Genomic DNA, 13,065 nt, shown 5'->3' with positions numbered 1-13,065 from the left:
TGTCGTGAGATGGAAGGTTGACTGATCATCCCCAGAAGTCTTTGACACCCCCCGCATTCAATCAAGTTTACCCCCTAGCCCCCCTATCCCCCGCGCAGTATCTTAGACTGGTAATAGATACGACGCATCATGTCAATCATCTTATACATATCATGCATCCCCCTCATCCTTCCCCAGGTATAGCCATAAAGGTATAGGATCTTCCGCTCTCTTTTCCTGTTCTTCCTTGCTCCTCAACTCTCTCACCTACTCACTTACTCACACACATTCTCACTTACCCAACTCCTGCGCCTCTCAAGGTTCAATATCCTATCCCCTATCCTGTTGCGCACTGTCCTAGACAAGCATTCCAGACACCCATCAACTAGACTACGTCCATCACACAATACATACCGACTCTTTCATGTATCATGCACCGCAGACCTGCCCCAGATACCTCGGCCTGTCACTTTCCCATCAAACCCCCGCCCCCTGAAAGGGCTGAACCGCCCAAATTCTGACGCGCGGGATCCTTTCCTATCTTTGACATCCTGCTGTGCTCTACCAAGGCCACGATGCATGAAGCTCATGCAAATGGGAACTGTCATACGTCACCTTGAATATCGTATATTTCTACAGTATCAACTTGATAGATAGATGTCGGGGAGGTCGTTCCCAGTTTCTTTTGAATCCTCCCCGCGTTTGGAAAAGCTTCTGGCCCCTATCTTCACGCATCGTATCGTATCTTAGACAATCAGCAGCCACCTAAGGTAGGTACTGTGAGTAGGTAGGTATATATGTCAGACGATGCAATGCAGACATAGCATCACATCTCACACGCCCTCGGCCAAAGAACATGGTATTTCTCACCCGACCACCAAAATCCCATCCCCCATCCCCTATTCCCACGCCCGGATATAAGACAGCAGCAGCAGCATTGGCTCTATCAATGCCACATACATACATACATAAAATCCAATACATCCAAACTCAAAATCTCACAACTCATGCATAATAATAGCATGCATCATCAGCATAAACATTGCATATATGTTCTTCACCTCACTTCACCAAAACATAGGCACGAGATCACCTGCCCTTTCTTCTTGATCTCCCCCCCCCTTTCTCTTTTCTCGCTACTCCTTTACTTTCCGTTCTTGCTTGCTTATCCGATATCCGAATATTCGCGAGAATCGATAATACATACATCATGACATGACATGGACCTGATACACGGCAAGCAATCTAAGATGGCGCGAACAGGAGGGGCACAGATTTTGTGTCTAGATCTCGGTAGGTTAGGTAGGTAGGTAAGGGATGGAAGATAAATAGATAGATAGATAGATGGAAAAGCAATAGTTTTAACATTATTTTCTTTATTTCTTTCTTTCCCTCAGTAGGTAGGTAGATAGGTAGGTAGTTTTACCTTTTTACAATTCAATTCTCAAACCCATCTATCTATTTACCCACCCGTCCCTATACAATACAATACAACACAATACAATAACTCCACCAACCCTAATCCCAACCTCCAAATCTCAAACCAAACAAGGTCCAAATAAATCACCAATAAAGAAATCCAAATCCAAATCCAAATCTAAATCCAATAAATCCCATGTTTTACATTTCACATTTAAATTCAAATTCATAAGTGATAAAACCGAGCTGAAGACCCGAGAGATAGGAACCTAAGGTAAGCTCGGGATGCGAGGACGGGAAGGCGATAATAGATAGTCTGATACTATCGTACGAGAGAGAGACGGGGGAGCGAGTCATGCGAAGTACCTATCTAGATCGGGAGATGTGCGTGCGTGCGTGCGCGTATGCATTGCATACATACATACATACATGCATAGATGAGATTTGAGATTTGAGATATGAGATATGAGATTTGAGATCTCGTCGGGGCAATATAATAATTAGTTAGTTAGTTAGATTGATTAATGGCTAGCCATGGCTAGGTGGTTTAGTTGAACTACCTGGTTACTTAGTTTGGTTATTGGGAAATCTTGGGGGAGGAATTTATTCCGATGATGATGTTATGGCATGGGGATGGATGGATGCTCTCAGCTTGGATTCTGAACGCCTTCTACTCGTACACTCATTCCATTCATTGAGATAGGATGGATCTATCCATCCATCCATCCATCCATCCATCCAGAGTCTAGACAATAGTAAACACAATCCAATCCAATCTATCTATTACATTCACACATACACACCCCTCCCCCATCTCCAAAAAGACATACATACATGCATACATACATTCTACATCTCACCCAACCTAACCCAACCCAACCTACCTTATCTAGGTATTATACCTTAATGTACATCATACAACTAAGTTACATTATTTTCGACCCCTCGACGCGCAAGGATCTAAAAGGACCACGCAGCGCACCCGCACCGCACCACGGAGACTTTTAATATAATCCGCCCTGGCTGGGCTGGCTTCTTCGATCGATCGACAGAACTAAAAGTAATAATGCCCGTGTACCGCTACTATACTACTTGAGCTTTTAGACGGCTCTACCTTACTGTACAGTGAATGTATGTGTATTTGGTGGGTTTTCTGCGGTGCGGTTGGGTTGGTTTGGATAGGTATGTAGGTAGGAGGTGTAGGTAGGTAATTGAAAGTGGTTATGGATCAATAGGGATGGAAGATGGGTGGTTTGAGTGATTGATTGATTGATTGATAGCATCAGAGTTTAGCTGGCTGATTTGCTCCTCCTTCTTTCTTTCCTTCTCTATAACACAGTACAGTAGCAATAACAACATCCCCCATTTCCACCCCTACAAATACCTATAACATAACTCCCCAAGCAAAGCATGTTGTTAACAGAGTATCTAGTAAGCCGTACGTAAGGTAGATGATGAGGTAAGATGCTGATGATGCTGCTGATGATGCTGTACGTACAGTCAGCAAGGTAAAGAAAAGTAAAGTATCATCGAACCGGTGCCTGGGCCCGGCCGTGGCTTCGTAGCCTAAACCTTATGTTTGTTGGGTTCGCCGTACTGTACGACGCCGGGCTGGGGGGGATTTCTGACGGAGTAAAAAGTATATTATTTGGCCTGAACTAAATCCACTTGACTATTAACTAAATCCACTTGAGCCAGGGTATTTTCAGGAGTACACCTATTAACCGAGCCTCCCTCACCAAAATCATATACAGTATCCCTAATCCTCCGGAGGTCTGGCAGGAGCCCCTCTAACCCAAATCCTAACCGCTAACCCTAACCACTAACCCTAACCACTAACCCCTAACCGTGTAGAACAAAAAAGAAGGGGAGTTTAAACAAAGGGGGGAGAAGGGGGGGTTAGGGGGGGAAGGAGGGTTACTTTGTGATAGCAAGAAGTCAATTCTACACAGTTAAGCGAGTGATAGGTGTAGGTATCACAAGTGGATTTAGTTACTTGTCAAGTGGATTTAGTTCAGACCTATTATTTTCCTAGGTATGTACCGATGTACCTATGTATGTATGTACCTATATATGTACCTAGGAGAAGACAAGAAAAAGCTTGTTCTTTTCATGTGCCTCATTGATGATGATGAGGTATCTATAGCGTTTTCGAAGGTTATACCTTCATTTTATTCAGGTTATTTTCACATTCTTTTACAACGGTCAATTGTTTCATCGCAATATCCAGACTCCCCTCCAGTGGCTATCTGTACGAGGGTGCAGCCCAATTCCCCCCTGCCCTTGTCCACTGCTGCTTGCTCTGGAAAAGAAGAAGGGCAGACGGGGTGTCTAATTGGTCTTCTGCACCGTGCCAGGGATGATTTCTGTATGCGCAGGGGGGAGCAAGAGGAATGGGACGGAGTATACGGAGTACGAGGGTGAGCCTCGGTACTAAGCATGAGTGCTGATTTTTTTCTTTTTTTTTTTTCAGTACGGGGTGTTTACTGATCGGAGATTCTTTTGTTTTGGGGTTGAGTAGTTTGTGTTGAGCTTTGCAGCCGTGGATCTGGATCGTGAGAATGGGCCACTTCGAGAAGAGAGGTTCAGCTGGGCTGGTCCAACTCCAGCAAGACGAGACACGACACCGATCGCCCTAAGGCGGATCCAGATTTCCAGATTCTCGAGGGCCGCCATGGTTTGAGACTTGGGCTCGACTCCAGACTCCAACCGTACCTCGCAGACCGCCCGTATATGTACTGCGTAAGCACTCTGTCTGCGACTGCATTGCATGTACATGTACATGTACATGTACCTCCGTACCGTAAGGTAATGAATGTCTCTCTATCCTGCTCGCAGCCTTGCATGGCCCGGTCATCTGACCAGCTAACTTGCCCCCTGCCAGCCCAGGGCCCCCCGCTGCGCGCGTCCGCAAAAGTGAGTCGTCAAAGTCGTGCGGCTTGAGAGGCGGCGGCGGGCCAGAAGAGAGGCAGATCGGTCGTCCAGCGAATGAGCAGCGGCCGCCAGCGCTTCGATCTCCGCGGGGTCGGCCCAGCCTAAGTGGAAGAGGTGTAGACTTGTGTAGGGACAACGGCCAGCCCGGCTTTTCCCACGACGGCGCTCTTCCACTGACCGGCGCGGCGGGAGAGCTACTGCGGGTAAGAATAGGTAGATACTAGAAGGAGATGCTAAAAGCTCTAGAAGGGGGGGGACCGCGAGAGGTTACTTACAGTAGTCGGCACCGTCGACGGTTGACCCGACGGCAGCATCTTGCCAGGTCGGAGTAGGAGTAGTCTTGGGCGAAGCACCGACCCAGGGCGTCGGCGTGCCTTAGCTGAAATGTTATCTCGACTTCATGGGAGCTGGGAGCTGGGAGCTGGGAGGGAACTGGGAACTTCACGTCAGTCTGCGATGCGTGCTTCCTCCTGCCAGCTGCATGAGATCCAGAAGAACTCCTTCCCACGAGCGGATCCTCTTCGCCCCTCTTTCTCTCTCTCTCTCTCCCTCTCTCCTGTCTCTGCTCGTCCATTATTCATCACCATCCATCAGGCTTCCGCGTCCGGATATCCTTTTAACCGTGCCCGCGGGGCAGAAGCAGCCCACGCTCCCATCCTTGCGCACACTGGGTCTTGCACCGGACGGACGGTGTAGGTACGGAGCAATGCGGTCAAGTTGCCTTCCTGATGGGTCTTGCCGAGAAGAAAGGGGAAGAGAGGTCGCGGTAGAATCTTCATCTTCTTTGTCCGCGAGTCCCACTCGATATTTGTCCGTTCCAAGTATTCCATCCTGTGCCTTGGTGGGGCGGACGTCACGAGGCAGGAGGGGCGGAGGAGGAGGGAGGATCTGATCTGCGGGAGGAATAACCAGAATGATACTATGATACATAAAGTACGTATGTACGTATGAAGGGGAAGACGACAACCTATACAAGCTACCGGCAATTGCGAATAGGTACATAGGTACATAGGTACCATGGGAGGAGTCGGGAGAGCTATAACGTGACCAGAAAGAGGTTCTCCAAGGTCCGGGGATCAATCATGACGATGCTTCAGGCTTCAGCCCTCCCACAAGTTCACAACTTCCCAGACCACTAATCCTGTCACAAATGATCGTAGTAATGCTCCGAAGAACACGAAGATGCCCGTGACCCGTCCCACCATGCGGAGCAGAGAATTCCGCCGTGCTATGGTACGGACGTGAAGAAAGAGGGGCAGAGGGCGGAATCTCCCACTCGGCCTTCGTTCGGAGAGTGCGCAGCAGCCATTCCCAGGGGCGAAAGCGGGGTGAGTGAGGGTTTTTTTTTTTTCTTTCTCTGCCTCTGGCTTGCAGAGTTTTCTCCATTCTTATTCTTGTTTTTTTCTCTTTTTTTTTCAATTTTTTATTATTTTTATTTTCCATTTTTTCCACTTGGCATTCGTTTTCCTGGGGAGTGGGAGAGTAGCCAATCAGATGCGCCTCTCGATGCGGAACCGCAAAAGGACCCAGGGGCCAGGACTCGACGCTGTGCCCGGCTATGATCGCCACCGCGGTCGTCGGTGGATACGGCAAGCGGAGCATCATCTCTCTTTGTTGACCAAGGATACCAAGGTACCTACTGGCAACTGCTGTGCCCCTCGCTCTCGCCCGGGAAATAATAACATCATGGTCCATGATCGTGGTTCCCAGCCGCGGGCGCGCGGGCGTGCCTCGGGAAATCCATCATTGGCATTGTGCAGTGTATTGGCTATCATAATTATTGGTTTCATTATTATCTGCATATTTTACTGAGTGAGAATTAGACTTTATCCGTGGGTTATCCTCTCTTTATGCCCGATTTTATGCTGCTCATCCATGGTTCGCATCGCGTGAAGACATCCGATCGTCATTCCTCGCCGCCCTGACTCGCGGGAATGCGCCCATCGAACCATCCGAAGATCTCGACCGTGTGTTCAAACCCGAGCATCTGGAATCTCGTCATGACTTTTTTGCGTCGTCGTCAGTTTTTATTTTCTGTTTCCTCTTGTCACCGCCTCTGAATCTGATGTGTCAGATTTGCCCAGCAGATCCATCCAGATGAGAAACGAATTCACGATTGAGAGCTGCGTCACTTGGTCCGGGGGGGGGGGGGGTTGTTTCTTGTCTCGGGGGGCCCCGCTGATTGGACCAAACGGTGGGGGGGGGGGGTTGTTCGGAGAATGCTGATGTAAATGTGCATCAAATCAGAAGGAAAAAAGAGAAAGAGGGAAAGGAAAAAATGGCTCGTTATTCATTTCCACTCGTGACCCCCCGTTGTCTGCCAGGTCCAGGTCCGACTTCTTCCATCTAAGTGACGGCGATCCGAGCGAGATGAGATTGTGTGCGAAGGGGGAGCACTGGAGCAGGTTTATCAACAACCATCACCTACCTACCTTCTCGCGATGGCTTTCCTTGTTTGAAGACGGCAGGATTGCCGTGTCTTCTTCCCAGGGTCAGGGGAGAGATCAAGGGAAGTTTGATTGCAATAATATACTTGACTGGCCCATGGTCCATGGATGGATGATGATTTGAGTTTTCATATGCTTGCTTGCTTGCTTGCCCCCATCAATTTATTCTTGCCGTGCCAGAATCAACGGCCACGATGCGAGACAAGGTGCAGGGACTTCTTTCTTTCTGGACGGCAATTGACAATGAACAATGACATTCTCGTGCTCGCTCGCTCGCTCCCTTACCTTACCTTACAGCGTACTCCTTCAAATCTCTCAGCAAGAAATAAATGCCGATGCTCGGACAACGCCGTGACTACGGTGGTTCCTGGTGAGAATGACCTACCCTTCCTTCCTTCCTTCTCCCTACCTTACCTATCTACGCCGCACAAACAGGCCCGGGTACAGGGAAAAGCTTTTATTACGGAGGATGTCACTTTGTATGATGTATCGTATGATGCGAGGATCCATCCCAGGTATTCTATATTTCTTTTATAATTTTTTATAATTTATAATTTTGTACGTTTCACATGCGTTTGTTGTATTGTATTGTATTCTCATATATATCCAACTAACGCAGCCCAAACACGTGAACCGTGGGTTGTCTGTCGTCAAGCAGCCCCCCAGGGGATAAGGTATTCTTCCCTACTACTGCGTGCGTGCTATCCCGCAATCCACTACCTAACCTACCTTGCCTAACCTACCTAACAGCCTCTAAGCCCATCAATCAATCAATCTACCCCATAGTATAAGTAGTAGTCCGCTGTCGAACGGGCGCCGGTCGGCGTCGTCGACTTTGGCTATCTATCTATCTATCTATCATCCCATCACTACTGAGTCCTGACTGGCCTCTGTTCCTTATCTTAGCACTACTACTCACTTGAGCCTCGTCGATGCCTACTGCTGTACCTGCTTGAGAGCCCTGGGCCACCAAGCGCGCGGCTGCCTGCCTGCCTGCCACAGACAGACGCCCGCCGCCCGCACCACCTCTTCTTTCACCAAAGACTAACCAACACTACTGTACCTTCGACTACCCGACTAGAAGGACCGCTGTCTGTTCACGGGTCTGGTCTGTCCTCGCTCCAGCGATGATGATCGTAGATTCTGTAGTAGTAGTAGCTCCCGTCCATAGCTTCATCCCGTCGCTCTGGGTCAGCCTACCTACCGAACAAGCGTCCGTCGCTCGCCCGCACGGTTGTAGGTAAGGTAAGGTAGGATCCTTAGCTATAGCATAGGTAGTATAGTATAGTATAGCATCCCATCAATACTCGGTGTTCCCCCAGGTCGTTCGTTAATCCTCCTGCTATAGTATCGTCAACCCCGGGACGCTTCTGCAATTGATCTCTTCGTGCCCGCTGCACGTTGGCCGTTGCATTTCGCTTTATGCGTCGAGGGCGGGGGGGAAGGGGGGGACCGAGGCCTCCACATAAATGTGTCAAAATTTCACATATGCCTCGCTATATGCGATCTGCATGAGCCCCGCGGTCCTGTCCTGTTCATACATACATACATACATACATACACATTGTCATCATCTAGGTATCTGTGGCCATTGCATTCCTGTCTTTCTGCATCGTCCTGCCCTGTTGCAGCACGCCCGAGCAACCCCGACCTCGACGTCCTGTGCCTCGGAGGGGGAAACAGGATCTTGTCGCCAAGACAAATCTCACCCGTGATTTGACTGACACCTCGAGGCCGCGAAAAAAAGAAAGAGAGCCGAAAAAAAGAAAAAAAAAGTAAAAAAGTAAAAAGAAGAAAAGAAAGAGAAAAAGAGGGGAGTCAGTGTATAGGAATTATTAGATACGTCGTGCATAGCAAGAGAAGAAAAGAACGAAAGGGAGTGAAGATCAAGTGTCGTGTCAACTGTCAACTGTCAAGTGTCATCGCACCGTCAGCCCTCCCCATCGTTGGCGGCCGCCATCATCGCCATCGCGGCGCTAGACATCGACGTTAACGTTAACGGTTTAACCATACCTTAAGCCTTAACCACACCTTAACCAAGGCGAACTCAACACCATCCCACACCACCCGCACCACCAGGTCACGCACGCAGCACGCAGCACCCCGACACCCGCGGATAGTGAGCGGCCGTGCGTCACCCTCGAGGGATAGAGATTGGGCGGAGGCAGAGAAGCTCGCAGGCTACTCCGACCACCACCACCGCTACGACCACGGCCACGGCCACCACCACGACCAACTACCCACGAAAAACTCCCTACCCTCGACCACCCTCCACCCACCACCCACCACCCACCACCCGCTACTACTACCGCAGGTCCGCTGCCCTGGTAGACGACAGACCGGTGCCGTGGCACAAAGGCATCCACAAACGCTCCTCTAGGGCTCTAGTCTCGCGACCAGAGTCAGGAACCGAGTCGCGTTCTAATAATACTATCATCGGTGTCGTCTTGGCCCCCGGGGACGCGATCCAAGACAACCGCATCGGTGCATCGTGACCTCAAACGTCTGCCGGGACGAGACGAAACGAAACAACCTGCGCGCAATATTATTTATTGCTCGCGCTGCTATCTGGCATCTGGCACCTGCCAAATCACATCCATGGATCCCCTCGGATCGGATTTGGAATTCGTGCGCTGCTCCACTGCCCTCGCTCGTCACTCGCCACTCGTCACTCGAAGACGAGGAGAACCTCGGCGACTGCGCCTGCTCTCGACTCGCATCGTATCCGATGCCTCTCTTCTGCCATCGTATCCGATACCTCAGGAACCCACCCTTGGGAGGCGTCGAGTCGGGCCAATCAGCGCGCCCCGGCCGAGCGTTGATCTGGAGAGAGCCAGTCCAGCGGAGCGATCTGGCTGAGTGTCCGACCGAGCATCGAGATCTGAATGGCCATATGCGTCGGCTCGCAACTTCGCAGAACCTTCAGATTGAAGGGCACAAGGCCCAGCGGTCTCGAACTAGTCGGGGGTTCCCAGCATTCAAGGCCGGCCTGCCCACACAACCAACCCACCACAACACTCCTTGGCTACTACTTGGCCTGCGGTGAGCATCGTGAAGTATCGTGAACACCCTGAACCCCCCCATCCCGGCCATCGTGAACATCCCTGGGCCATCCTGACGTGATCTGCAACTGGCTGGCTGCCGCTATTTCACTTAGACCTTCCACTAAGAGCCCACTACAGGCGGATCCCAACCTCCAGGTCTCAAGGCGATCGGCAAAGCCAGGAAAGGCATGGCGCCACCCCCTCCCACTCCGCCAAAAGCCCCCCCAAGAACCCAAAAGCCCCAAAGCCAAAAACCCACAAAATTCCAAACATCGTGAGATCCACAGGGGGCCCGCTATTAAGTATTACATGCTCTGAATAGGTAATCCTCTTTTGCGCTCTTGTCTTGCCCTCTCGAACCCCGTTGTTGCCGTCGCCGCCGAAAGTCAAATCCCGAGAATCATCATCTCTCTCGTGCCCCCGTCTCCCCCTTCCCCGTTTATTCGCGTCTGACGCTCGAGTCGGGTGCGCTTTTGGGGCAGTCGTCATATTCAGCGCGGACAGGCTGAGTTATTCTTGCCTCTCCCCTCCTTCCCCTCCGAATATCGCCGCAGCGAGGAGGGGGGAGGTGGGCGGACAGACGACAGGCAATAAGTGATTGGATCATCGCCTCGCCCGCTCTCCGTACCCTGGATTGAAGAAGTACTCGGTACCGTCGCGAGGATCACCCACCGGCGGTGCCTGTCGGGCGAGGCGTGCCCCAGGTGTTCGGGCGCACAGAGAAGCAGCAGAATAATCTTATAAACTTCCGTGCGGTGAGTGGGCAACGCGAGCGGGCACTGGGGGGGGGGGGATACTGGGGGTGCTGGTGTCTGGGTCTCCTCTGGACTCAGGCTCTGGGAAAGGAAGACGAAGCGACCAAGGCCCGGTCGACCTGACATGCTAGCCTGGCGCTGCCCTAGATGCCCTGGACGCCGTCGATGCCCTAGATTCCTCATATCCTCGGCCACCACGAGTCGCACCCTTGTCGGCCTGACCATCGGCGTGGCCGCTATCCGCTTTGCGGCAAGAGAGCGCCGCGCAGCCCACAGGGCCCATACGAGGCTTACCGCATCGGGAGACTCGCAGACGGCAGGCCTTACATCAGCGGTCCGGCCATCTGCCACGCTAGCCGTATCGGGGGCCCAGGCGTCGATGGCAAGGCAGAGGGATACCGTGTACCGTGGACGGGATACAGGATACTACCACGTCTTGACTTGACTTCACTTCTGCCGCAGAAAAAAGAGGTCGAGGGTGCACCTGCAGGCAAGGCGGAAAAAAGAAAGAGAGAAAAAAAAAAAAAAAAAGAAAGAGGAAAGATACATGCGGGCTCTCCGTCCTCACCCGACCTAACCTCTCTAGGAACACGAGGGCCAAGCTTGCTGCTGACCTGATCTGACCTTGATCTAATCTGACCTTTGATATCTCTGGTCACTGTAATCTTTTCCCTCTCACTCCCGCGCTCTCTTCCCCCCTCCATCCCTTCTCTGTCTTCGTGCGGTGCCGGGGAAGGAAAGCCATACGTAGTACCTTGGCCGTTGTCTTTGATTGCCGTGTCTCGTCTCGTCTCTCGTCCAATGCGTGTGGCCCCTGCGCCGAGGACGACGCTCTAGCCTGCACCGTGGCATCACCGGCTACGTGATCGATCACGGCGCGCGCCTGGTCCAGCAGTGGTGGTGGTCGGTAGTGTCAGACATTAATTCATTCGCTGGGCGGCCGGTTCGTTGGGAGCCAGTGGGGTGGACCTTTCAGACAGACCGCAGCAGCGCAGACCGACCGTCGACCGCAGACCGCAGACCGCAGACCGCAGACCGCAGACCGCAGAACCGTGGGCCGTGGACGGCGCCCGTGGTTCTTCCTTCGACTGGGGCTAATCGCGTGGGTCATTGAGTACCCAGTACCCATGAAAAGTACCCATTGATGGCCCACGCCTCGATTGAAGCGTCTCGATTATCCGATTAGAGAGCTTTAGCAACGAAAAACAGCAAACGGCGCGGCGCATAAAATCCCTTAATTAGCGCAACAGCGGCGTAGCCACTACTACCTAATTTGTAGTAGTCGTTACTAGGGTGGGTTTCCTAGGCTTAATGTAGTAATATCAGAATCTGTTTTTTAAGAGCAGTACCTGTATAGCTAACTTACTACTAAATTAAAGATATACTCTTACGCTAATATAGATCGAACTGCCCTTAACAAGTAGATTCGGTACGGTATTACTATAGCTAGTATATACTACTATAGGCGTATTTAGCGCTGCCGCCGCCGCTACCGCCACTAGAGCTTTAGGGAGCGTAACCCTTAAACAAAGCCTACCTACCTATACCGCCGTAGGTTTCTGTATGATCTCGACAGTAAGGATAAGGCTAGAGCCATCCTTTAGTATCGTTTTACCGTACCTTAACTCTAACGGATCGCGCCCCTTCTTAAGCTCTATAAAGTCGAATATAAAAATAGAGTCAAGTGCCCCCCTAAGCTCGCTCTTACTATAGTATGTACCCGACTATCGTATCTAAACCGGTAGAACGTAATCGCGGATCACTTTAGTAAATCCCTAGCCTAGCTGTCTACCGTATTTAACGATACCTACGAGTTCTTAGCTCTTTAGTAGGGAGATATACTCTAGTAGCACCCTTAATTGACGTCGTATAGCCGGCTATAGGAGTTCGTAGAGTTAGTAGAGGCTATTAACGGTATTAGCGGTATATAGGGTATGATAGATAGCACCTTTAACCCTAATTGTAGGCCTAAGGAAGAAGAGAAACAGATAGCCTAGTATAACGGCAATAAACACGCTTATAAGATAGAATACTAAGCTATCGTTACTCCGGATGGCCTTATTTCTTCCTTATTCGGCCTATACTACAGTACTCTACCTGATTAGCACATGTATATAAGATCCGGCACTTAGGATCTTATTCGGCATGTAATAGCAGGTCGAACAGGAGATCAGGTTCTAAAGATCTATAGGGATAAGGCATACAAGTTAGCATATAGGACAGCGTGTCCCTTTAAGGACGTAAGAAGACGACGATACCTTCCTTATAAGGAGTAACGCTTTAATAAGGCTCTATCCTTAGTTCGGATCGCTATAGAGTAGTTGTTTAGCAAAACCTACTCCTTGTAGACGTATACAGCGTTTAGAAAGAGACTAAAATCAGGACTACAGCCTGTAGCGCTGTATTACTATACAGCCTATTTGTTAACAAACCTGTATACCTGTTTATAGTATAAGGATAAGCCTAGGCGATTCGGGGTATATCTAC

The 13,065-nt window shown here is 50.5% G+C and overlaps 3 protein-coding genes across 3 annotated transcripts; all 3 read right to left on the bottom strand.

Moving 5' to 3' along the window:
* Positions 1-3,864: 3,864 nt before the first annotated feature.
* M430DRAFT_178640 (hypothetical protein) lies at positions 3,865-5,233 on the bottom strand. The gene is made up of 2 exons (XM_024863752.1): positions 4,608-5,233; positions 3,865-4,526 (listed from the first exon to the last, which is right to left on the bottom strand). Exons 1-2 carry the CDS (start codon positions 4,904-4,906, stop codon positions 4,034-4,036), a joined length of 792 nt encoding a protein of 263 aa, XP_024717919.1. The 5' UTR covers positions 4,907-5,233; the 3' UTR covers positions 3,865-4,033.
* On the bottom strand, positions 4,473-5,474 carry M430DRAFT_69196 (hypothetical protein). The gene is made up of 2 exons (XM_024869410.1): positions 4,608-5,474; positions 4,473-4,526 (listed from the first exon to the last, which is right to left on the bottom strand). The coding sequence occupies exon 1, from the start codon at positions 5,349-5,351 to the stop codon at positions 4,923-4,925; it is 429 nt and encodes a 142-aa protein (XP_024717918.1). The 5' UTR covers positions 5,352-5,474; the 3' UTR covers positions 4,473-4,526; positions 4,608-4,922.
* A 4,458-nt stretch (positions 5,475-9,932) lies between these two features.
* M430DRAFT_36966 (hypothetical protein) lies at positions 9,933-10,352 on the bottom strand. The gene has a single exon (XM_024867028.1). It carries the CDS (start codon positions 10,310-10,312, stop codon positions 9,983-9,985), a length of 330 nt encoding a protein of 109 aa, XP_024717917.1. The 5' UTR covers positions 10,313-10,352; the 3' UTR covers positions 9,933-9,982.
* Positions 10,353-13,065: the final 2,713 nt, after the last annotated feature.

This window comes from Amorphotheca resinae, assembly GCF_003019875.1.
Source record: "Amorphotheca resinae ATCC 22711 unplaced genomic scaffold M430scaffold_11, whole genome shotgun sequence".
Lineage (NCBI taxonomy): Eukaryota > Fungi > Ascomycota > Leotiomycetes > Helotiales > Amorphothecaceae > Amorphotheca > Amorphotheca resinae.
This window is presented reverse-complemented; position numbering and strand designations above follow the sequence as displayed.